General features: G+C 37.8%; 1 protein-coding gene across 4 annotated transcripts in view; it reads left to right on the top strand.

Moving 5' to 3' along the window:
* TMCC1 (transmembrane and coiled-coil domain family 1) overlaps positions 1–26,889 on the top strand; it is a 284,028-nt gene that overhangs the window by 70,487 nt on the left and 186,652 nt on the right. For 3 of the 4 annotated variants that reach the window (XM_078152219.1, XM_078152218.1, XM_078152217.1), the window contains 2 exons: positions 15,702–15,758; positions 20,225–20,946. In XM_078152219.1, the coding sequence (XP_078008345.1) occupies positions 20,389–20,946 (558 nt within the window). In that variant the 5' untranslated portion in view covers positions 15,702–15,758; positions 20,225–20,388. Of the gene's footprint in view, positions 1–15,701; positions 15,759–16,796; positions 16,904–20,224; positions 20,947–26,889 lie in introns of those variants that run through there. The other variant, XM_020981109.2, reaches the window with a different exon arrangement.

Here is a 26,889-nt window from a genome sequence, read left to right as displayed (position 1 = left end):
CTGCTTGTAGTTACTTACCGTCCACCTCCTCAAAAATTTGGTTAATGTATCATATCATATTATCAACTCTTTTGATCCTTTTATATCCTTTAAATACCTCACAACTTGAGAGCTACATCTAATGTTCTTTGTCTTCTCTCTTCAACTTGACCACTATGTCCCAGCTTCCTTTCCATCTCTTATTTTTTTTATCATTTTGTTTTATTTACCTTTTTTACGTATCTTGTCTTACCATCTCAGCTCCTTTGATCAGATGAGATAATATTTGTAAAGTGCTTAGAACAGTCCCTAGCATATAGTAGGCACTTCATAAAGGCTTATTCCCCTTCCCTTTTCCTAACTCTTTCCTCTTCTCGGCTGAATTTTCCTTCATTAGATGATAGGATCATGGATGCGCAGTTGGAAGGGACTTTGGAGGCATCTAGTTGAAGCCCCTCATTTTGTGTCAGAGGAAATTGAAGCTCAGGGTGGCAAGCTGATTTGCCCAGGGACAAATGCATAATTCGTCAGTCCTCTTTTCACTATACCATGCTGCCCCCCTCTGACCAATGAAAGAAATGGAGTGTCAGCTGTACATTCCTGAATCTTATTGATACAGAGGAAAAGTACCATTCCTGTAAACATGTGTGAGACAGCGTTGTTGAGCCCCACTGTAACTTGCCTCATGAAGCGAACGTTTCCATTTTGGTATGGAACGGATTGTTCCTGTACTTCAGGCCACACCTTTGTTTGATTCTCTCCATAGGTATTGATCATTTCTCACCCTGAGGATTAAGACTTCTCCTTTAGTTAGAATTGTTTCACTACAGAATCAGTCTTTTTGAATTGATTCACCTTGAAAGGCCGTGAGTCTTTTAAAAGTAAAAATTCATGCTATACTGCTTATTTTAGAAATTTGGCTCATTTGGCATATTTAGAACAGAATTTGCATAAGTGGATTATAAACATCAGCATTTCATTGCTAAATTGAATTGAGCCTGTTATATACCTGGTTTTATTTCTCAAGTAAATGAGCTGCCTATTAATTTTATGGGATGACTAGTTTATTTAGAATGGCAAATTCCGATTTTCATGTCCTGATAACTTTGGGTCACTAAATGGAAGAGTTTCTAGTAATGTTGTATTTGAATGTGCTTTTCGCATGGTTCTATGAGTCTTTCCTGGAGCAGGCTGAGCCAGACAAATCTGTGAATAAGAGATACCAGGCAGGTGTAGGGAATTTTACATGAGACTTGGGCTTAAAATAGGAAATAGTTTTGTGAGATATTTAGGAGATTTCATTGAGAGAAGTATCATTTTTAATGTTTTTGAGTGATGTCAGTTTCACAACTGTATTTATTCTTTGATTTTCTATTGACAAAAAAAGCCCCTTCCACCTTCTAGTCCAATTTGCCTTTCATAGCCTGGTTTTTCTGTTCCTTTTCTTATTCATTCTACTGCCTTCAAAGATAGCATGACTAAATGCAAGAGAATTGTAGCTATATCAGTGAAAGCATAGATAAATAATACATCTTTCTATGCATTGAATTTTAGTGTAATTGATTACTAGAGCCCTTAACATTTTTTTTCAATATGGATTTTAGTTCTGGTAAGAGATGCCAGTTGGGAAACAAGAAACTACATGTCAAAGGCAAGCTAGATAGCAATTAGCTTCCTCTGGATTTTATGCTTTTGTCAGGGAAATATTTTCAAATTGCTTGGAGCAAAGAGTATTATTTTAAAAGAAAAAACTAAAAATTTTCTGTAGCAACAATAATCAGAGAAAATATTTGTACTACATTTTTGCACTAAATGGAAATCAGTTGGATTTAGAGCTGGTAGAAGGGAACTTAGGGATTATCTAGGCAGCTTCCTCACATATAAAAACTCTGCCATTTGCAAAATAAATTTTTAGGCAGGATTCCCAAGGAAAATGCTAAGTGAAAAGCACTTAAGATTCGGATGCTTGGCCCTTGAATGAATTTGTGATTTCATTAGTGTGGATACAGTATTTCTTTCACTGATGCAGATTCCAGCCTCTACACTTGATACTGTCTGATTCCCCTCCCCCCATGCCTTTGCATAAAGTCTCTATAAAAGATCCAAAGTGCTCCTTGTCCTCTTCTGCTTCTTTTAATATCTTGACTGTATCAGTGCCACCGAAGCTGTCCATCTTGTGTCATTTTTGCAAAATGATTGCTTCATCACCTTTTCCTTGCTTATGCATGTCTGCAGTGATGTCTTTTACATCACTTCTGGTGTTCAGATCTTTACTCATAACTTGTAGTCTATCTGTATCTTGCCCTCTAAGTAACTTGTATTATTTATTTTTCTAAAATTGTGGTGCTACATGATTCATAACCATCAAGATGATAGTGGTGTCAAAGACATGGGCTTTTGCAGTAATATGCTATTTGGGAAAGCATTGCACATTTTCTCAAATTCAATTTAGGCTGATATCATCCTCATTCAGTTTTGGGCCCAACTCATTGTCTTTCTGTAGATCCTATCCAAAATAAATATAATGATAGACTGATGAAAGAGGCTTCTTGTTCCCTCTTGTAGATTGTTGACATAATATGAGTTTATCATCTACTGTTGTGTGAGTAGTACCCTTTTCCTCTCCCCTGCTTTCCAGCTACCCTTTATAGTTTGTCTTTCCATGTTACAAAGTAAGCTACTTGAGAGTGGGGACCAGCTTATTTTCTTCTTATTGTTTCCCCAGCCCTTAGCCCAGTGCCTGGAACATAGTGATTGCTTACTAAATTCTTTCCCCTCTCTTCTCCTGTTCCCTTCTCTTCTCTGTGCCCTAGCTTGTTAACATCTTGGGATCTGACACTGACTCTTTGAGCTGTCCTCAGCTTTGTGCCATCTGCCAGTTTGATGACTATACCGTATGCCCTTATCCAGGGCATTGATAAAAATGCTAAACAGTGCAGGGCCAAACACAGATCCTGGGGTATTCTGTTAGAGACCTTTTATCTTACTCTTTGAGTTTGGCCATCTGACAGGTTCAGAATCCATCTGTTTGTATTATTACTAATCCATATCTTTTCATCTTCTCCATAAAACAGCATGGGATACTTTATTAAATAGAGTTTTTCTGAAATCTAGGTAAACTAGGCATCCAAAGCATTCACCTCATCTACTACTTTGGTAATCTTGTCAAAAGAGGAAATGAGGTTAGTTTGGTATGAGCTGTTTGTGATGAAGCCTTTATGAATATCACTAATTCCCTTTCTAGATGTTTGCAACCCATTGCTTTGATGATCCATTCTAGAATTTCCCCAGGAATTGGAGTCAAGCTCTTTGGCCCTGTTGAGGTTTGGAGGCTCTGTTCTTTTCCTTTTCCTTTTTTTTTCCTTTGGTGGAAAATTATGACATTTTCTTTTCTCTAATTTTGTAGCAGATTTTTCATTTCCTGTAATATTTCTTGTATTACTAACTGGCTCAGTAATCTCATCTTCCAGTTCTTTCAGGACCTGAAATTGTAGTTCATCTTGTCTAGAGAACTTGAATTCATCAAAGGCAGCTGGATGCTCTTTTACTACCTCCATATCTTGGGTATTAACTCTGTTAGTCACTTTTGTTCTGTCATTTCCAGTATAAAGGTCATTCTAAAACAGAAATCTTAAGAATTCAGTAGCTCTCTGCCCTTTCTCTGTTGTTAGTTATCATTGCCCTGTACATCCCAAACAAAAGTCATATCCTTCTTTGATCCTCTTTTCTCTAAATATAGCTTAAAGAAAAAAACAAGACTCCTTTTGTTTTTCTTAGCTTCAGTCACCAACCTTAGCTCTTAGCATTCCTGACATTTTTTTTTTTTACAGAGCTATGCCACATTTTTATAGCAGTCTACTATTACCTGGTCTTGCTTCCATCTTACACACAATTTTTTTAAATAAGTGTGAAGCCTTTTGTTTTTTTAATTTAATTAAATTTATTTTTAAGTTCTGAACTGTCACCTTTTCTCCTTACTCCCCACTAGAGAAGCATTTTACTCTCTGTGATTCTACCACATTTCCTCTATCTAGGATGTTTTTCTCTTCTCTGTTGTAAATGGAATGATCACTTCCACCTCAAGGTCCCATGAATTTTGCCCTACCAGACATCTGCCTTCTGTTATTGAGAATCAGATACAGCATAAAATTTCCACTTGTTGGCTTCTCCTCTTTTTGAAAGATGAAAATGATTAGTAAGTCCAGAAATTATGAGCTGCTCTGTTTTTGGCAGAGAGAACTTCTGATTCTGCAGATGTCTGTATCATTGAAGTCCACATAACTACTCTCTCATGCCTCTGTACCAGACTATGCCTCTGTACCAGACTTCTGGTCTGTTGTTTCCCAAACTCTTTGTCTTTTTCCTCTTCCTGTACAGGTGGTCTGTATTATTTATTTCAGTGATAGAATCACTTGTCTTTCTTTCTACTTTGATTTTCACCCAAATACTCTGACATTCTTCCCCCCCTTTGATTCCTGAATTTCTTCACATTTTGCATACCTTCTTAATATAGGATGTTATCCCCTGCCACTTTTATTGATACTGGTTTTTTTTTTTAAATAAAGTATACTCATCCTCCTCAGTTTACATGTAGTTTGATGTTATAGTCAGTATGTTGTTCAGTCCTTAATAGTCACATCTATCAAGGTTTGTATGATTCTAGAGTTTGCGTGGGAGGAATCTTGTTTGAGGAGAGCCTTCAATGGTTTTTTTTTTGTCTACTGAATCAAATACTTTAAAAAAGCATTAAATAATAGAAGGATTTTTTATTCTCTACATATTTTAACTAAGTGTGTGGTTACAAACAGATAAGCTGCTCTAGAAAATTATCTGTGAAATTTGCTTGTGCCCTTCTAATATTTTCATTAAGGATACCCTTGATATATAGATACACCATTTGCTGATAAAAATTGATAAGACTCAGTACTCCCAAAGAAGGCTTCCTTAAAGATCCCTTAGGATTACATTTGATTGTTAATAGGTCTCCAAAAGGTTGGAAGTAGTAACCATTATTAAATATAACCCATCCAAACAGTGTTTTCCCAGTACATTTAGTTTTTTTCTTTTAGAAATACAACTATATTTCAAAATAGATGAACACTTAAAACATATATATTAACTTGTTACTTGTAAATAGCTTGGGAGATGAAGACCTCAGTCTAAATCAGAGGTTCTTAACTTTCTTGTTTTGTGGACCCTTTCTCAGAATAATTTTTAAAAAGCTTAATTGAAGTAAATGCCGTATTTGAGTATGTCAGCCGAAATAAAAATGTTTTTCCTCGTCTAAGTGTAGAGACCCCGCTGAAAGGGAAGGACAGTTTGTAGACTCCCACGTTAAGAATCTCTTGTCTAAATTATATGTCCCTTTTAAAAAAAAATCTTTGTCATACTTGTGAAGTGATTATAAAATTTCTCCAGAATGTTATAATTTTAAGAACTAGAAGGGGCTATTATAGATCATGTAAATTACCGCCTTACTTTTGGTAAATAAGGAAGTTAGGTCCAGGGAAGACCAATGATTCACCTGAAGTTGAAGAGCCAGAACCAGAACAAAGCATAAAAGCTGTTTTAAAAAAATACTTATTGAAGTAAATTTGACCTGCAAACAGTGTGTTTTAGTGGGGAGGGGGGTGGGGAGGAACCCATTGGATTTAGGAGTTTGGAGATAGAGTTTCTAATCTGAGTTCTAGCATTATCTGTGATTATGCATGAGCACCTCACTGGGTGCATTCTCTGGATCCTTTTTATCCCCGTTTGTAAAAAGAGAGAGTTGAAATAGATAACTTTGTCAACTGTAAAAATCTGTAATTTTATGAATCTCCTGATTTCTATTTTCAGGTGAACATACTGATTGAGTCAAACTAACAGGACAAATGCGATTTTCAGGCTCATTATCAGCATAGCAAAGAAAAGGCACTTCTGCATTCAGGGATCAGGATACCAGCAAAAGACTGATTTTTAGTGATGTGAAATAGGTAAAAAAATCATTTGAATTCATATTGAGTACCTACTGTGTTCTCAAGATACACTGTGCTGTGCAGTAGGCAGGATACTAAGAAGTACCTGTAGTTGAGGAGATAAGATTAAAAAAAAGTAACAAAATGTTATAAAAGAATGTTGAGTGAGTGGTAGTGACAGGAAGGAGAAATGTGAAAGAATGCTCTGCAGGAGTTCAGAGTAAGAGGAACCTCGGGGATTGTGGCTATGCCACTATTAAACTCCAGGTTTTTTTTTCCTGTATAACAGCATCAGACCTTCCATTTAAAGAAATAATAGGCAAATGTTGTTGTAAACTTAATCAAGTGAAGTATAGTTTGATAGCAGCTAAGATGTTTAGTTTTAATTTATTATATTATATTTGTTCTGTTTTGTTTTATTTTTTGGTCCAGGCTTGTAATTTCATTAATTTATGGAATTCCTGTTGAAGAAACTTCCTCTACCAACTCAGATTGCAAGCTGACCTTCAGATTGTTGTCATAGAGAGTTGCTAGGGACACTGGGAAATTAAGTGGCTTGTCCAGTTACACAGACATGTTTTGACTGGGGCAGGGCTTGAACCCAAGTCTTCCTGACTTTAGACTGCTTCTCTTTCCATTATGCTGTGCTGCTTCTCATATTAACATATGCTGCTGTTTATTTTTCAGTTGTGTTTTGGTGGTTTGTTAAGCAAATAGAAACATCAAAGTGTTTGGTAAAGTGATGCTATCCTAGATTTGGAGTTGGAAGGGAATCCAGAGGCATTCTAGTTCAGCTCTCCTTTTATAGACAAGGAAATTGAGACCCAAGAGGCCAAGTGTCACAGAGAGTGGGAGTCACACCCAGCTCCTCCCACTCCATATCCTGGGTTTTTCTTGGACAACGGACCCTGCAGGCTCGGAGCTACTTCTCTCACCAGAAGGAGAACCACTTACAGGCAATAAAAAGTGTGTATGACAGCTGTCAAGAAGAAATAACCTGTTCATTATATCCATAAAAAATGGAGATTCCTAAAACCAATTAATGACTGAAGACAGTGATTCTGAAACTGTTTTGATCTGCTGGCTTTGTAGGCAGGACAAAAGATGCCATATAAAACGACATTCCTAACCTGTTGCTGCTTGTCACCACTATAAGATGCATGTGTATACACGTGCATGTGTGCATGCGCATGCAAGCACACACACGCACACACACACACACACACACACATACACACCAGCATTAAGGAGAATAGTGGTGTTGTATTTTAGGCACCAAAGCATATGTCTTTTCGCCTCATCAATCAGCAAGTACTTGACAAGAGCACTGGATTTGGAGTGAGGAGACCTGGGCTTAGAAGTCCTGGAGCCCAATCTAATGGGAGAGCTGATTTTTCTGTTTTCAGAAATCAGCAATCACTACATTGCAGGGCTTTATTTGTTATTTTGTTTTCTTTTTTAGATTTAAGACAGTGTTAATAATGTTGCTTAAACTGAAGAGTATGTCTGCATATATTCCACCTCCTAAGCCTCGTTGTGAAATATTTACCAACATACCCTACTCAGAGTTTGCATCCTAGCTTTAAGATGTGTGACTTTGGGCAAGTCCTAATCTTTCAGGTGCTTGGTTTTTTTTTTTTTTCCCTTTTCTTTTCTTTTTTTTTACCCTATTTATTTAGTGAGGCAATTGGGGTTAAGTGACTTGCCCAGAGTCACACAGCTAGTGAGTGTTATGTGTCTGAGGCCGGATTTGAAGCCAGGTACTCCTGACTTCAGGGCCGGTGCTCTATCCACTGCACCACCTAGCTGCCCCTACTTGGTTTTCTTATCTGCAAAATGAGAGGGGTTGGTTATCCAGCTCCCAAATTATCCATCTCAAAGGCCTGTGAACCTACTACTGTCTCTAGTACCTACAACAAGTACTTTGTGGGATACAATGACCAGATAAGAAAGGAACACAGTCCTTGTTCTCTAGGAGTTTTCAGTTTAGTTGAGGACACCATTCTAAAGTTTGGAAACCATTAGAGAATAATAGGACCATATATAGTCAAGTGTGAAGAGGTGGCAGATCACTGGGACTTGGATTAGTTGCAGAAGGTATCACAGAGGAGGAAGGACATCAGGTGGGGCTGTGAAAGATTGAGAGGGGTTGCTTAGGAGAAAAGGACATTCTATTTTGAAATATTTTCGTGATTCATGCCAGAGACAGTATATAGATTGTATCCATGTGACTTATAAACTGCCACCTAAAGGAGGCTGCTTCTTGTCCTCATACCATACTTGGAGAAATTTTGCTCTGACATATTGATTCTGGACATTTTTTTGAATGTCTATAGCCTTTCATTATTTGATTCAATATGCCTGTGTACTTTTTAAATATTTTAATGTTAAAACTTGTTTAAAAATATTTTGAGAATTCTTCAATGCCTTTATATATATGTATGTATGTATACATATACATATACACATACATATACATTTGGTAACACGTTTAGGTATTATAAAGCCAGAAATTAAGGAAGGAGAGAACAGAGAATAATAGCAATTGATGTTTATATGGGTCTTTAAAGCTTGCAAAGTGCTTTATGTACAATAATTCATGTGAGCCTCATAAGTCTGTGTGGTAGGTATGCCAGTACATGTTTTCCCAATTTGCCTAAAAAGAAATGGGCTCTGAGAGGTTCAGTTAATGATTCATGGTCACCCAGTGAGAGAGTGTCAGAGGCTGGAATTAGACCTAGGGTTTCCTGACCAGACTTCTTAGTGCCATAGACACCACGCCTAAGAAAGCACAGAAGGGCAGTTATTCAAGTTGGAATTGTCATAGGTTACCTCCTTGTCTTATGATGAGTCTTCTTTTAAAACGAATCTTGAATAGTACTTTGGCTCTTCTTCATTCCATTATTTTAGATGCTTAATTTCATCCCATTTTGTCACTCATTTTTCTAGAGAACCAGATACTACTCTTTTCTTTCCAATTGTAACATTGTGTGGAATTGATGGGATATTGACTTATTGTAGAAAAATGCCACCCTATGAGTCACTCATACACCTTGGTACCTAAAAGGCAGGCTGGCTTCTTTCTGAAGATCTCTTTGACCCGTATCTAGTCTGACTTAATGACAGAACCATAGGATTTTTCCAACCTTCTCTCCTTAGTTAAAGATAATTTAATCAGTTATTGTTTATTCTGTCCCTTTCTACTTACTGAAAGATTCTAGGTCCTCAGAGAAGAGGATGCTTATGGTTTTCAACAGGTGAACTTACTCTTTGAATGTATGTGCATATATTAAGCAAGAGGTTCAGTGTAGTGCTGTACACTTCACTAGCAGTGTGACCATGGTCTGTTTACTTAAACTCTCAGGTTATAGAGTCCTCATGTGTAAAATGGACATGGTTGTATGTGTGATCTATCTCACAAGATTGTTGGAAAGAAAGTACAAATTGTAAAGTGTTAGATATGTGAGTGTGTGTTGTTATTCTTGGCAAGGCGGGGAGATGTGAGTCTGGCTAATTTATCACTATGCATGCTGCATTAATAATTTTACAAGGATTCCTGATAAGTAATTAGATTTTGATTCATTTTCTTTCATGCTTTTCTTGTGTACCATATGGTGGAGATGTTGAATTAGCTGTAATAAAAGAAAAGAGAAGTTAAGAGGCTGGGATAATACAAAGATTTATTGATTAAGAGTTGAAGAAGCAATCTCTTTGTATTCTCCTACTATTCTTGAGGTATTCCCTTCAAGTCATATTTCAGTTACACATCCTTACCTGGAGATGACAATGGGTTTTCAAATGCCATGCCAACAGAATACAAGCTCTGGCAAGCCCTGTCAAGTTGAAAAGGCTTCAGGTACAGGTCTGATGACAGGCTATGGGTCTAAGCCCATCTCAGTGCAAAGGAGCACACCATCAAAAGAAGGTTGGGTATTAGGTGAGGAAGCTCATAAAGACTATTATCTAAGGTTCAGAGGAGTTATATCTGTGTGAAGACGCCTACTAGATGGAATAATAGATCTTTTGGAGTTTTGAAGTAATAATTATCCTTTACAGATTGCTCCTTGTCCCTATAGGTCCCCCTAATTTAAATTATATTTGTCTGGGCAAATGTTATCATTCCTACTAGACTGTAATCTCCACAAAACAAAGCAGTTTATAACACATAGCAATGTAAAATGTTGAGAGTGGTCTTAGAGGTTCACTGTGTCACAATTCATTCACTTAATCTTTAAGCATTTAAGTGCCTACTACATATGTGCCAGCATTGTCCTATATTCATATAACTTTTTTGAATTCAGTAAATTCTAAAAGTTTAGGGGACAAATTCATACTCATACATGTCTCCAACCAAGAACTTGATCTTCTCTTTGCCAAAGCCAAACCCTCTACATTGTGATTGATTCCATCCCCTCCTGCCTTTTCCAGCAGATTTCAGTCCTGATCGTACCATGCACCTCCTCCACTCTCACTTCTCTCTCAAATCTTTAGCTTGTCCCTGTATATTGGTTCCTTCTCTTTTGCCTTCAGACACACCCATGCCTACCCCACACCCTTTAAAACAAGAAAGAAAAGAAACTCTTTCACTAGACGCTACTATGAAGTTATTCCCTATATCTGTTCTCCTTTTCTTGTCAAAACTCTTTGAAAAAGTTGTCTTCACTGCCATTAATTATTTTCCACACTCTTTTCAGCTCTTTGCCTCTGGCTTCCAGTCTCATTACTCAACTGAGTCTGCTTTCTCCAAACTTATCAATGATTTCTTAATTTCTTTGATGATCTTTTCTTAGTCCTCATCTCTCTTAGAACTATCTGCTACATTTAACACTCTTGACTATTGTTTGCTCCCAAATACTCTCTCCTCATTTCTCTTACCTGTTTCTCTTGTTTTGACTGGTCCTCTGTCTTTGTGGGCTCATCATCTATATCACACTTCCTAATTGTGGGTTTTCCCAAGGTTCTTTCCAAGGCCCTCTTCTCTTGTCCTTCTATACCATTGGTTCTTTGAAATCCATGAACTTGGTTTTAAAAATATTTTGATAAATGTATTTCAGTATAATTGTTTTCCTTTGTAAACCTATATATTTTACTTTATGCATTTAAAAATATTATTCTGACATGTCCATAGACTTTACCAGTGTAATAAAGTGATCTATAACACAAATGTTAAAAATCTCTGCTCTGTATTTGCTCTCCAGGCCACTTCATCACCATCATATCTCTACAGATTACTCATAAATCAATCTATTCAGCCCCAGTCTCTTCTCTGAGCTCCAGTGTCATGTCACCAATTGTCAATTAAACATTTTCAGCACAAACTGTGCAAAACTAAAGTTATCTTTTTTTCAAAAACCCTTCTGTTGTCCAGACTTCTTGACTTTTGTCAAAGGTATCAGTCAATCAGCTATTATTTTTCAAGTGCCTTCTATGCGACAGACACTCTGCTACCCACTTTCCAGTTTCCTCTTATGGTTTTGTCCTTCATATTCGAAGAAGACCATGGCATCAGGAAGTTGATGTCTTGACTTGCAAGTGAATTAGATTCAAGGGAGGGAAGGCTGTGCAAAATCACCAGCCTCACTTTCTTCTCCAGAGCCATCTGGGTCCAGTGGCCAGATATGGCTCAGGATGAAGTAGGAGACCGTGGCCCTTTTAAACTAAGGTCATTCTGAGTTCTCACTTTGACTGAGGCAACATCCGTTCAGTGATTAAGGTTATTTAAGGAGTGAGTCGTGGGATGGCCATTTTAATGCAAAGAACCAAGCCAAACTGAACAGACTGGCAGAAGTCCCTCAGCGTTTCTGGCCAAAAGAAAGACAATCACTGTTTACATTCACTCTGAGCCCTGGCGGGTGTGGGGGCAGGTGGAGGGGTGGGTTTAGGGCAGGGTTTTTAAGAAAGCTTAATTTAGCTAGTGAACCCCAAGATATCGAGGTAGATTTCAGCCATCAAAATTTACCTTCCTTTGGTCAGCCATCCTCAGGTAAGGGCATGCTATCCCATGTGGAGAGAGGAGAGGAGAAGCTAACTTGCCCGGTTGGAACTGGCCAGTTGGGTCTCCCATGGGGCAGCTGCGTCTACTAACAGGTTGTGGTTTGTCCTTTTGTTCTCAAAGAGGGTCAGGAAGATGATGTCATGACTTACAAATGAATTGGATTACAGTGAGGGAGGGCTGTGCAAGGTCACCAGCCTCACTTTCTTCTCTAGAGCCATCTGGGTCCAGTGGCCAGATATAGATCAGGACGACTGGAGACGGCCCAGCTTCAGTTTTCTAGCTTCGTAACCATGGCCTTAAACTTGACTCCTCGTGCTCTGTCATCCAACATATCTAGTCAGTTGCCACATATGACTGTTTTTCATCACGCTCCTCCTCTCTACTCACATAGCTCTCTCCTCTGTTCAGCTTGTTGTCACCTCTTGCCTGTATTATTGCAACATCCTCTAGCCCCCTGCTTCAAGGCTTTCCTCACTTTAGCCATTCTGTTCACTGCTGCCAAAGTGATTTTTCCTGAATTGAAGATCTGATCATGTGGCTTTCCTCCTCAGTAAACTCCAGTGACCCCCAGTAACCTCTAGAATAAACTATAAACTATTTACCTTTTAAAGCTGTTTATCTTCCTCCAACTTATTTCTCCATCTTCATTGAATATTACTTTCTCTTCACACTCTGTGATCTAACCACACCCACATTCCATTTCTCATCTCTGGGTCCCTCCTGCCTGGAATACACCCTATTCACTTCTCTGCCTCATAGATTCATGTTTCTTTAGGCTGTATGAAGCTTCTGCCCAAAGTTCTTCCCGGACTTTTCTACCACCTGCTCACCCCACCCCCAACTGCTGTGTATTTAGATACATTGTGGGTTTTTGGTATTTATTCTGCATATACTTAGTGTACTCTGTCTTTCTTCTTTAGAATGTATCCTCTTTATGAGGAGTATTTGATTCATTGTATTTTTATCCTCAGTGCTGATACATAACAGCCCTTAATAAATGCTCATTGATTGGCTGATTAATATATTCTTCAGGGAAAATGCTGTGAGGAATAAGGGTACAGAAGGAAGGAGAATCCCTGTTACGTTTCACTGAACTTTTCCTCTGCATCTGTGATTTTATTCAATGGAGAGAACTTCCTCCTGTGGAAACCTCCCCCCTCTGATGCACACCTGTAGCTGTTTTATAGTTTATAGGCTGAATTGGTGGGGTGGGTGGAGGACACCTAGAGCTTGGAGTGCCTTGCCAAGGTCACCGAGTAAATATGTCATCTACATAAATCCAAAGCTAGCTACCTGTCTGCCTCTTTCATGCCAGGTGGACAAGTAATATACCAAGAAAATCTATTTTAAAAATATATATAGTAAAGGAGATACCAGTTTTTTTCCAAGGCAGGATACAAAGCAGCTATCTTCTGAGCCACACATATGAAATTCATTGAAATTGAAATCATGGGGCCAAGTTGAAATTGCCTTAAGTGTCTATATAATAACCCTTCATTGTTCTTAACCCTTCTTCCCTTGGGGTCAAGGAGAACAAATTTAATTATTATTATTATTTTTTGTCTTTTTGCTAGGTTAAGTGACTTGCCCCAGGTCACACAGCTAGTAAGTGTCTGAGATTGGATTTGAACTCAGGACCTCCTAACTCCATGGCCAGTGCTATATCCACTGTGCCACCTACCTGCCCTCCAACAAATTTAATTCTTGAATTTAACAGGTCATTGAATCACTTGAAGACAACTAGGTTATCATGACTACCCAAAATTTTCTTCAAGCTAAGCATCCCCATTTCAGTGTATAAACATATATTTATTATGCACTTAGTATGTGCCAGGCATTGGTTGGCAGTGAGCATGTAAAGACAAAAATGAAATATTCCTTCATGTCACAGAACTTATATTATTTGGGGGCAGAAATCAAGTGCTTAGATAAGCAAATGCAAGTATGACTTTGAACCTCATGTATCTGGATTCTGAGGCTCCTCTTTGTCCTGGTCACCCTCCTAGGGGTGCTCTAGATGTGCTAAGAGAACACATTGCAGTACTCCAGATATCCTCTGACCAGGGCAAAGTACAGTGAAACCGTCTCTTCCCCAGACCTAGACACTCTGCCTGTCCTGGTGCAGGCTGAGATCGCATCAGCTTCCATATTGCACTGATGACTTCAAGAAAGTTTGCTATGTCTGTATACTCAAGGACCTTCTAGATGAACTGATGTCTAGCTATATATACCTTTCCCTTCTTTTATTCATAAAGTTTGTTTCTTCAAACTCAAGTGTGAGACTTTAATTTAGCTCTATTTAATTTCTTCTTAATAAATTTTATCCAGTATTCCAGTCTAAGATTTTTTTGGATATCAACTTTGCCAATCCAACATGTTAGCTTCATGTCATCTGTAAATGTGATAAAGGTATCATATCCTTTAGATATCTCTTTTCTAAGTTATCATTGAGCCATTAGTGATCATTCTTCAGGTCTGGCCATACAACCAGTTCTGAATGCTCTTCTCCCTTTTCCAGAAGAATTGCATGAGCTTCTTTGCTAAAGAATAGGTAAACTGTTTAAACTACCTTCTTGATCTACCAGTCTAGAAACCCTGTTAAAAAAAGGAAAAGACGTGAGTCTGATATGATCTGTTGTTGATGAAACCAGGATGGCTTTTTGTGATCTTAGCTTCCTGGCATGTAGTAGGTGCTTAATGTATGTTGCTGGGTTGTTTGATTAACTTTTTGGGTCCTCAGTTTCCTCATCTCTTAAATGAGATATCTCTGGGATCTCTGCCAACTCTCATATTCTACAGATGCTGAAAGAATTTCTTCTATTCCAATGACTGCAAATAGCCAATTGTCAGGGGCAGATTTGAGTATCTGCACAATCTTTGATTGTGATAGTGGCAGGACAAAGCATTTGTAAATCCTAAGCAAAATTTGGAAATTGCATACCCTTAGATTTCTTGTTCACAGGAGGCTAATGTTAGTCAACTTCTCATAAAATAATTTATCGGTCTCAATATATGATTCACCAGATCTGGCTTTTATAAAATCTAACTACAGTTTTAATTGTGTTTTTTTTTCCCCTTTCCTTTTCTTTTTTTAGTGTAGCTTATGTATTTTTTACTTTTTAATGAGATCTCATTTTAGACCAGAGTATTGGGCTACTTCTAATGGGATGAATTTTAATAGGGGTAATTGTGGGATACTATATTTTGCTTTGGAAGAATTGGCTTTGCAGTTACTAGATAGGTTAAGTAGCATTTCTTTTGGAAAAGTGGGATCTATAATCAGCAGTGACCTGTATTCAGAGCAGTATGGTAAATACCTAGATGTCACAGCTAACAGAATTTGGTGGCATTAGCAATATGTTTATTTAAAAAAAATGCCATCAGAAAGTGTTCTTATCACTCCTATCCTGTGTATTGTGTTTTAGGGCTACCTCACTCCTTTGGAGTCCTGATTTTGCATAGTCATGTATAGCACACATTGTTACCAGTAAATGCAGAAACAGAATTGTTTGGCATTTAGGAAAATATTGGTGTATAAAGTCTTATGACTTTTCATGTGCTTGTTTTGCATTTTATTACAATTTGATTTAAGAGTGGGATTAACATAGCATCATTTGGTAGCTCCACATTGTACTGTTTAAAAAAAAGGCCATATTACTTTTATTTACTTCTCTTATTTTTAAGTGATGGTTGCTTGCTTCTTTTAATTTAAAGCAGCTTTGATTTTTTTTATGACTTTTCTTCCTCCTAATACTTTGTTTGTTTTCCAGCTTCCAGTCTTAAGAGGATCCTTGCACATTGGTTATGCTTAAGGAAAAATGATGGAGGCAAGTATCAGCTCTTTGCAGTCTGTGGAGTTGCTCTGATTATATTTCTGGGAGGATGAAATTGTCCAAAACAGCAAAAATTGTCCTTTTTAAGAAAAATTGGCATGTGATTTGGGATGGTTTCTGTAGAATATTCCACTCAGTCTTTGATAGAATTTTTAAAAAATATGTTCATTTTGTTACTTAGCATCTTTGAGTTTATTTCTGATCATATTAAAATGTATTTTTGTTTCCTGTGAGCTAAATGGTTGTTAACTTATACAGTTGTTTTTGGCAGAATTATAGTGGATGAATGCATTTTAAACATTGCTTAAATTTTTTCTTGGTGAAATTGGCCTAGTGCATTAAACTAAAAAACTGGCACTTAAAGTAGCTCTCATTTCTCCAGTCAACAGTGATTGGTCTGCTTAGAAGTTTCATACTCAAAAGAAAAGGTTAACCTGACATTTGACTGCAGAGGCAATTGTAAAACATGGGGTTATACTGTTTTCCAAACAGCACACTTGGCTTTCTCGTGTTCTCAAATTGAGAATTTTTCACCTCAGATACATTTACTTTGGGGAAATCTTACCTCTGTACAACAGTGGTAGCAGGACAGTTTGGAAAGATGAAGCAGGGAGCCCTAAAAAAGTTTTCTTTTCTTGAATTCTTTAGTTTAATTTATTCTTTAATTCTTTATTTCTTTAATTCTTTTAGAGTTTGACCTCCCAGATATCAAGTTACTATTTCTTACATAATAGTTCTGTCTCAGGCATTTTTGGAGGATGACATTCACTCTTTCTTAATATTTTTGCTTATTTGTAAAGTCACATCAATTTTTTAAAAATTCTGTCACTCTAGAGGAAGATTTAGTTTTCTTCTGAATGTTTATTCACTCTTTCCCATCTGTCCCTGAATCATAAGACTAGTACAGCTGATAACTTTGAACATCAATAAGTTTGGAGAATATTATAATAATGTCATAGATAATATTTTGTTGTTTTTTTCCTTAAAATACATAAGATTTTAGGGCTCAACCGAGTTTCTTTCAGGCTTAGGAACTATGGAACAGTGCTGCTTTGCATGGCTGTGAAAAATCTTGCCTTCAGAATTCCTGGCATTCATTACTGTTCTGCTAATTGATTTTTGTTGTACCAGCAAAGACAGTAAGTACAAGCCTTTGCTATGAAATTAATTTTTTTCCTTCCCTAGTTTGCCTCTAGAAGACAATAACTATAAATACACCAATGAATTTTTAAAATTCCTATAATTAGGTTGAGAACTCATTATTTAAAAAAGGTTGAAGTCTGTTTTCTCTAAGAAAAAGTCGTTTTATCATTGTCCAAAGAAACCAATTTGTTAAACTAATAAATATACAACATTTTGTATGGGGCAGGGGTCTTAGGCATTTTGTTACTAAGGTAGCCTTGACACTGCCTCATTAATTAGGGCATTGTATTATGTAATTCAAAGTGTTTTATCTTTTAGAATTTTTTTTTTCAGATGGAAAATTATGTGGATTATCTTGCTGTTTTAACACTGTTCACTCTGCTTCTTTAAATTCCTCCCCTCCTACCTATTGTAGCCCAGTGACTAAGTAGTGCTGCTTTTGAGTTAAGTGCTCCTCTTGGATTACATTGAGATAGGTAGCCACATGTCTCTAAGCAGCTCAAAGTGTTTTATCAAGTAGAAATAATCCAGTAGCTATTTATTGATAAAAAAATTCAAGAGGAAAGGTAAGCATAATTCTAGAATCTAGATACACATTATTATATTAATAAATTCTCTCCCTATAGGGAGCCCCAGAAAATCTCAATAGAAATTTAGTCCTTTGCTGCTGGTAGTTATTGACCTCATGAGTTTTTCACATTGTTTTCTGGGCTTTCCCTTATATACTCACTCATTAGATAGATTACAAATGTATATACATGCACACTCTCAGATTAAGGAAAATATGAAAATAGTGAGTAATATAGAAATATTTTAGTGAGATTAGAGTCTTGGGGAGAGATTGTGAGATATTTTCTTTTCCTATCTCCTGGCTCCATGACCAACTCTGCCTTCCTAGTTTCTCCTGCTTCTGAGAGTCTCAAAAGAAGTATGACAGTGAGGGAAGAATGTATGAGAAGGCATGGGCAATGTAGCTTGTTTCCTTCCTTCCTTCCTTCCTTCCTTCCTTCCTTCCTTCCTTCCTTCCTTCCTTCCTTCCTTCCTTCCTTCCTTCCTTCCTTCCTTCCTTCTTCCTTCCTTCCTTCCTTCCTTCCTTCCTTCCTTCCTTCCTTCCTTCCTTCCTTCCTTCCTTCCTTCCTTCCTTCCTTCCTTCCTTCCTTCCTTCCTTCAAAATGGGGTTAAGTGACTTGCCCAGGGTCACACAGCGAGTAAGTGTTATGTGTCTGAGGCCAGATTTGAACTCAGGTCCTCCTGAATCCAGGGCCGGTGTTCTATCCACTGCGCCACCTAGCTGCCTCTTGCCTCAGTTTCTTCAAGTGTAAAATGGGAATAATAATAGTACCTATTTCCCCGGGTTATTGTGAGGATAAAATGAGATATTTTCTAAGTACTTAGCACAGCGTCTGGCACGTAGTAGGCATTATATTTGTGTTTGTGCGTGTATATATATATTTTTTCACATACACACACACACTTATTATTAATGTAGTAGCTGTGCTGTGTTCTACAATATTGGGAGGACCTTGGGTTAATAACAGGGAGGTAACTGTGGAGGAATTATACCTCTTTACATCTGAACCACAGTAGACATTAAGGGTTGCCTGCAATACACAATACCACTTTCATTTCCCCCTGTTGCATTTGAGTGAACAGAAAAACGATGTTTGGCCCGTAGGCATTGGAACCTGCATGGAGTCCCTAAAAGGCCTGTACTTGACAAATAAAAGTTCTTTGATTTTACCAAAGTAGCTAAGAACTTGATGAGGGAATAGCATTGGAAAAACAGATAGAAAATTAGGGAGACATTTATTCTCCCTTCAGTAGTTTGGAAATAGGAGAATGGAATTTCTCAGCTCCTACAGATTGACATTTAGGGCTTGTTTCCCTCTGTGCCTGGCAGCAGTACAACTGTTAGGGGGGCTATGTAACTCACGTGTTGTTTTGGTGAGGTGGCTGCATTTCCATTGCACACATGGTATCACATCATCCAGGGAATACTGAAGTGTGGAATGAATACTAGATTTCTAATTTACTCAGGCATCCCAGCAACATAAGCGAGATCACCTTATTGGAACTTAAAGCAAAACTTTTTGTCTTTTAAACCAAAGTTAAAATTTTGAGGTGTCTAACACAATTACAGAAAAAATATGGAAATAAATACTTCCAAAAATCATTTATGTAATATTTTGCTTTCCAGCTTTATATTCCATAAAATTATTAAAGTGAATGACCTGAACATGTGTTGCATTTCTAATGGCACTTGGTTTACCTGCTAATGCTGCCTCATGCTCAAACTAAAAACTTACTTATGCAGTTCTGAGTTAATAGATTTCCACCATCAGTGGAAATTAATACATTCTGCAAAGATTGAACAGTGTGTTGATTTTTGCTTGTAATGTCAATAACTCGTGGCAGTTTAGCTCACCTTGCATTTCCTTAGTTGCAGCTTTCTGCCTTTAACATCAGTATATGATTGATAGTGGACTGTTCCTTTTCCTCTATGATGCTTCTGTACTCAGTCCCATTCACTTTGTCACCTTCTTTCCTTTAGTCTTTTGTGGATGTAGGAGTAGTTTCTGTCACACATGACACCAGTCTCAGGGAAAGGGTTGGTTTTTCACAGCCCTCTTTCTTAATAACTGGTGGTGATTGAAGCTCTATTTTCTCTGGAGGCTGATGCTGCCTGGACCATTAAGTTAAGCTGGTGCAGAAAAAGGTCTTTTGTGATACAAGCAAGATTTTTATTTCCTTTATCTGCTTTCACATGTCAACTAATGTCCTTGATGAATATGAATACTAATATGAAATACCTCAGGATTTTATTGGAAAACATACAGCTGTAACTGAGTAGACATTTTCTATTATCCTTTGGATCTGTTCAGCTGGTATATGGCATGTTTGATAATTGACTACAGTTATGATGGAAGAGATCAGGTCTCTGTTTAAGTATGTCCCCATTGTGGATAGTCTGATCTGTTTGACTTCACGAAGTAGCTTTTCTGTCAGCTACTCTTCTGCTATAAACACTTGAAATGGTCCCTCTAGTATCTAGTTCTCCACACATTAAAAAGAAAAGATACTTTTAATGCTGCATTTTTTTCCTCCCTCTGCTTTTGCTTTGGATTTTCTCTCTTGTGCTAGAGAATAGGTACCTCTTTCATAATTTCATCATATGCAATTTGGAAATCGATCATGTAATCTCTGAATATGATGATAATGCACATTATTTTGGCTAGTAGCATGTTTTCTATTTTTTAATTTAACCTAGTAGTTTTTTGCATGGATTTATAATATCAGCTTTTTTTTTTTAATATTAGATAAGCATGAGATCTCCGTCACACAGCTGCATGTGTAGGCACAGTTGAAGCAGTTGCCCACCTAATTGGTTGACAGTATTGATGTGTATTAAACAAAAAACAATTTAAAGAGAGGCAACATCTGTATTTATGAGTTTGCAAATACACCTAGTCAGAGTGTGCTGATGGAGCCTTCTGGCAGTGAACAGTTATATGATGACCCAGATCCTGGAGGCAAACCCCAAGATCCAGAGTCCAGAAAGCCTCCCGAAGCAGAGCAGAAATTGTCTAAAATGACCCACAATGCTTTGGAGAACATTAATGTGATTGGCCAAGGCTTGAAGCACCTCTTCCAGCACCAGCGCAGGAGGTCTTCAGTGTCTCCTCAGGATGTGCAACAAGTCCAGGCTGATCCGGAGCCTGAGATGGATCTGGAAAGCCAGAGCTCCTGTGCTGATATTGATGGTGTCTCCACCCACCCCACAGCTTTGAATCGAGTACTGCAGCAGATTCGAGTGCCCCCTAAGATGAAGAGAGGCACGAGCTTGCACAGCAGGCGAGGCAAGCCGGATGCCCCAAAGGGCAGCCCTCAGATCAACCGGAAATCTGGCCAAGACATCGCAGTTGTGGTGCAGCAGGGCCGACCCCGGTCGTCTTCTACTACTGATTCTCCCACCAGCTCAGCTGCAGTGGAGATAGCATGTGCGGCGTATCTTCCTGGGGAGGAGATAACTGCAGAGCGGGTAAGTTAGCCTTGCTTTGCTGTTGTTCCTTTTGTTGATTGGTTTCTTGGGGGGAGAGATTTCTTTGTCATCTTATAAACTGGTGGAATATGTTTTTGCTTGGATGTGGACTGAGTTTCAGGTTTCTGTTCTTACATTGTGTATTGTTTGACTGATTTGTTCGTAATTATGAAACTTGAGTTCTAGTTCAAAACTGTTAATGGCAGATGCCCCCTTTTTATTTACTAAAATCACTTGTGCAGTGTAGGAGCAGCAGGGGTTTTGTTGTTGTTGGGTCCATACAATCAGTGCACAGTGTGAACAGGACTTTTCTGTGTTCTGGATTGTCTGTCCTCTCGAATGCACCTATGGGTAAGTGGCTTTTGTTTTACCAGCCACGCTGTACCTATGTCATCTACATTTGACAGGTTTTGTCTTCAGTAGCCAAGTAGCTATAGGGTGATGATTCTGAGTTAAGGAAGAAGTTGCATTTATGTAATGGATACAGCACAAGTCTAGGGGTGTCTGCTTCTGTATAATTTTCAATATGACCTATGCTCTAGGGATTGAAGAGAAGCAAGTGAGGAAAATGACTATTTCTTAATTCATTATTTTTGAATAAGGCTTTTGCCACATCCAAATTCTTCACACTAGATGGATAGTGCTGGAAGTTATTAGCAACTCCTGTTGGCTTACCCTTGATTTATGTGAAAGAAGATGAATTCTGATATAAAATTTGATCAGTCAACAAGCATTTTTAAAGAGTTTACTATGTATCAGGCACTGTGCCAGATACTGGGGATACAAAGAAAGGCAAAAACATCCCTGCCCTCAAGGAACTCATTATATTTTTTTTCCTTTTTTGGGGGGGAGGGGCTAGGCAGTGGGGTTAAGTGACTTGCCCAGGGTCACACAGCTAGTAAGTGTTATGTGTCTGAGGTTGGATTTGAACTCCGGACCTCCTGAATCCAGGGCTGGTGCTCTATCCACTGCGCCACCTAGCTGCCCCTCAAGGAACTCATTCTGATGGGAAGACAGCTTGCAAATAAATAGGTGCCTGTAGAGTCACTGGAACATCACCTTCTTCGAGGTGAGAGGAAGGTAGTGTTTCAGCAGAGTCTTGAGGGAAACCAGGGATGACAAGAAGCAGCAGTGTGGAGGGGGACGGCTTATTCAAAGGCCTGGATGTGGGATAGGGAGTGGTTTGTGTGTGAGGAACAGGAAGGAGGGGGAGGGCAGTGTCGCTGATTGCAGAATGTGGGGAGAAGTCAAACAGAGGACTTGATGCTTGATCCTGGAGGTGATCAGGAGCCTCCTGTGTGCAGGGTGTGGGGGCGTGTGATATGATCCCATCTGTACCTCAGGAACAGGCGTGTGGGTGCAGTGGAGAGAGACGTGCAGTAAGGAGGCCAAAGCCCAGGCGTGAGGAGATGAGGACTTGTACTGGGACAGGGGCTGTGGGAGTAGAGAGAAAGAGAGAGGTGAGGTAGAAGCCATACTATTTGGTAACTGATTGGAAATATGATCATGTGGAATTAGAGAAAGCGTCTCACCATTTTTATTTTTGAGGGTACTCTTTATGATGAGAGGGAACATTTAGCTGCTGAAAGATGACCCACAGTTATTAGTGATTAAAAACTAGTAGTGCAAATTGCAGAGTACTTTAATTCTTGTAGTTACTAAACCTTCAACAGGAGATCAGGTAATTTGGAGGCAGTGGTTTTGAGATTAGAAGTCTTTATTTTAGAAGAAAGACTGTATTTGACCTAAGCTATGCTTAAATTTCCATGTTACTATTCTCTAAAACTGCTTTAAAAACCAAATGGCAAGATTAGTTTCTGAGGTATTTTATAAGACCTGGGAAATGAGCAAATGGCTGGACCACTTCTGAGAATTTCAAATTGATTGTGTACTCATAATCTTAGAATTAGCAGGTTAGGTGCCTATCCGAAGAGGTTTTCTCTTAGCTTCTTAGGAAACTTTGTGGAAGCTATAATACATTTCTGTTACATGTATAAGATGACAATTCAAATCAACTGAACAAGGATTTATTCAATATTATGTATTAATACTTGTTAATATTAAGCACTTGCTATGTGCAGGGCAGGAGAGGCAATGTTGTAGAGTGGGTAGAGGACCTGCCTGAGTCAGGACATTTTGGGGTACATTCTCTTCTCTGGTACACCCCAGCTTTGTCATGGTGCCTGAGTCATTTATCCTCTCAGGGCTCTGTACAACTTCAAAGACTGAGTTGCTTACAATAACAAAATATGTGCAATGTTAGAAGGAGTTTCTTCATCTGGTGTTTCCTGTGCTGATTGCAATCACGCCTTTGGTCCAGAGAGAAGATTTGGGCGAGGCATTGTTGAGAATGACCTGGTAGGCCCTGGGCATTACATAGGCAGAAACAAAACAGTCCTTTGCTGTAGAAACTTCCATTGGGGGCGGAGCAGGGCAGTAGCATGGACATAGAGAAGTATACAGAAAAGCTGTACAATGTAAATACTAAGTAATTTTGGGTAAGGGCAGGAAGAGAACTCATTTCCCTTCTTTGCTCTCTTCAGAACCATTTATCTCATTTCTTTGTAAGCATGGTCTTGGACTGTGATATTTCAACTGGCAAGTATGGTAGCCCCACTGTTCCTAATAGTGAAGTAGTTTTGTTCTTAAAGTCTTTTCTCTTTTTCATCTCTCTGCTGTCTTCCTTCCATTTCCATCCTGGATGTCTCTGTGTTGGCTTCACTTAATTGAATCTCTTGCCATTCTTTTTCTTTTTTTTTTTTTTCAACTTGCTTTTCCTTCCATTTCCATTGCTTCTTGCTGTCCTCTAAGATAGTGCAACTCATAACTTTTATTATCTTTCTCTGTGAGATTTTACAAGTACATTTATATCTGAGCTGGTTGTCTGTGGTTGTCATACCTCTCTGCCAGGGAAGTATAGTATTTCCTAAAGCGAGTTTTTAGGCCCTTTCAGTCATCTTGTTATGGTAGGTGATTTATATAATTTTGCCCAGAAGTTTAACCTATTAAATTTGCATCAATGTGCTTTCCTCCATCCATTTCACATTTTTCAATGGTAATAACTTATCTAAATAGGTCACGTTGAAGTTGATTTAATTGTACAACATATCTTATTCTCTTTTATTTTTATTTTGATCTTTGCTTTGCAGAGTCGATGGTGTGGCTGTAGACAGCTAGTTTAGAAATGACTTCCACATCCTTAACAACTTGTTTCCTGCCTGTTAACATATAATCGCTTACATATTTCATGATGTTACTTGGTGCTTGCAGTGTTTAGCACCTCGAGGTGTTTTTTTTTCCAATCTGTAATCCCTTAATGGCTCTTCAGATCCATTGAATTGAAGAATGAATTGAAGAATAGTGAGACCTTCTTGCCTCCTGAGCTCCCTCCTTACTCCTTAACCATATTTTCCAACTTTTTTTTTTGCATCCTTGCATATTTCCACCATTGCTTTGAAACCGATATTTATCAAAATATATTTTTATTTAATTTAGAAGGTCCTAAGTTGCATGTAGAACTCTACCTTTTTGTCTTCTGCAGTAGATACTGTTGCATAAGCTTCAGTTATTTTTGTAGTGTCCTTTATGCAGATAATTTTGAGCATTACACTAGAAAATGACCAATGTCATAGGGGATGCTTCTTAAATTTATTTATTTTTAGTGGGGCAGTAGAGGTTAAGTGACTTGCCCAGTCACACAGTAGGAAGTATTATGTGTCTGAGGCCTTATTTGAACTCAGATCCTCCTCACTCTGGGGCCTGTGCTCTGTCCACTGGCGCCACCTAGCCGCCCCCATTGAATTTTTTTTTTTTGGCTTTTTGGTGAGGCAGTTGAGGTTAAGTGACTTACCCAGGGTCACACAGCTAGTAAGTGTCAAGTGGAATGCTTCTTGTTAACTTGTGGATTCTTGATGAAACCAGCTCTACCAGTTCTTTTATTTGCTGGTTTCTTTTATAGAAAGACTGTCAAGATCGAGTTAGCTTGATGAGTCAAATGTCCACTTGATCAATGGACAGGGGCTTCAATTTAAGGGTGTCAGAAGCTGTTACTGTTTATAGGTGGTCTAAAAACTATGATTCTTAACTCCCTTTTCTCCCCCTTCCCTGCCACTATGACTGAAAAAGGGGAAGTTTGCTGGTGATTAGATAGAGATCTGTGTGATCACACAAATATCATGAACCTGACAATGCTTTCATGATAACTTTTTATACATTTTATTATCTCTTATACATTTTATAATGTCTTTACTAGTCAACATTAATTAACAACTTTGGAGAAAAGGAAAGAATAGAAATTTTTCTCACTAATGTTGAAGAGTTGCATTTATGCAACAAAAATATTAACTTGCAAGTTGTCACTTATAGCTATCTACATTAATGATGTGGAACTATTGGAATAAATGAAAATTTGTATTTTTTTTGTAAAGTACAACTTTCCTACATTAATGGAAAAAAAGTGTATTTCTGCTTTCTTAGCTTTCCTCCAAAGTGTGTGGGATGCCGCTCAAATTAAAAATAAAACAAAACACAGAGGTGTCCAAGGAGAAACAGAAAGTTAATTTATTATAGCTATAATTATTATTATTATTTCAAATCTTGATATTTGGGTGTCCTCACACGAGGAGACAGCCGGAAGAGGTAGAAAGCATTTTATATAACCCTGAAGACTCAATTCCCCCCTCCCTCCCCCAACTGTCCATTAATTCGACTCCCAATCTCACACACCAGACTCTAATTTACAATTGTTTTGGAAGGTTTTAGGGATTGAACAAACAATGCTGGGAACTGGAAGACATCTGAGTAAGATCCTGTCAAAGGGAGATAACGGGAGTAGATAAGGAACCTTTTAAGGGTTTTCTGGAGCCAGATTCCTTTAGGGGCAAAGATGTATTTGAATAAGATTAAAAAGTAAGTTAAGACTTAACCACTAGACAAATTTTAACTACTGATATATGTCACTAAAAAAATTACTCACAGAAATCTATTCTTAACCCTATCCTACCTTCTGAACTCATTACCTTAGTTACATTGAGAAGTCTTCACTGGGACATCCCATTCAAAAGTCATTATTATTAGCTCTTAAAAGAGTTAAAATGTATTAAAAAAAAAAGCATGAAAGTGTTTCCTGGTTCATTCTCCTAGTGTCCTGGATTTTAAAATTTATATCTAGGTTTCATGTATCACACATGCTTTTTGGATTATTGAGATTTTAAAAATGCTGTAGAGTGATTTGTGGTAGGAAGAGTTTAGCCTGGCATGAAACTAGATTGTTGTTGTTTTTAAAAACATTTTGTTTTTAATTGTGAGCTTAGTCATCCCCAGACGTTTTAGTATGCAAAGAATAAGAAAGACTTGTATGAGAAAATTAACTCTTACTACATTACTTGTTTTTTAAGACATATGCAGTAAATTGAGCAAGCTGTTAACAGAATGGTTCCATTTGTTAACATCCCTTTCTGTACTTTTTTTGTTTTGCTTTTTGTACATTTAAGAAAAGGTTTCCAGATATTCTTTTTTATGTGTCTATTACTACCTCTTACCTACCGAGATCCAGCTTCTGTGAAGTTGTGGGCTAATCTTCCAGCTAAAACAGCTGCCGTAGAATAATAACAAAATGAAATGTGTTTTTGCGTAACAATATACATTGTATGTGTTTTCCACATTGTGTAATATATAATCTTATATTCAACTTAGAAGTAGAAAACTTTTAAAAGTACATTTTAACGCTGAATTCAGTAGATTCCCATTATAGCATGGACTTGGATACTCTAAGGGCTGAATCACATTCTCTGAATCATCATTATAAATGATAAAAAAAAAAACCCTGTATATAACTCAGTTATTCTGTAAAACAGCTTATGTCAAGACCTCAAGTTATAAAGCAGTAATCATCAAAACCATTTGGTATTGGTTAAAAATAGAGAAGTAGATTAATGGAACAGA

The sequence above is a fragment of the Phascolarctos cinereus genome, unplaced genomic scaffold (assembly GCF_003287225.1).
Source record: "Phascolarctos cinereus isolate Bilbo 61053 unplaced genomic scaffold, phaCin_HiC Scaffold_4;HRSCAF=312, whole genome shotgun sequence".
Classification (NCBI taxonomy): Eukaryota; Metazoa; Chordata; class Mammalia; order Diprotodontia; family Phascolarctidae; genus Phascolarctos; species Phascolarctos cinereus.
The sequence above is the reverse complement of the archived record's forward strand: the minus strand, read 5'-3'. Positions and strand labels throughout refer to the sequence as shown.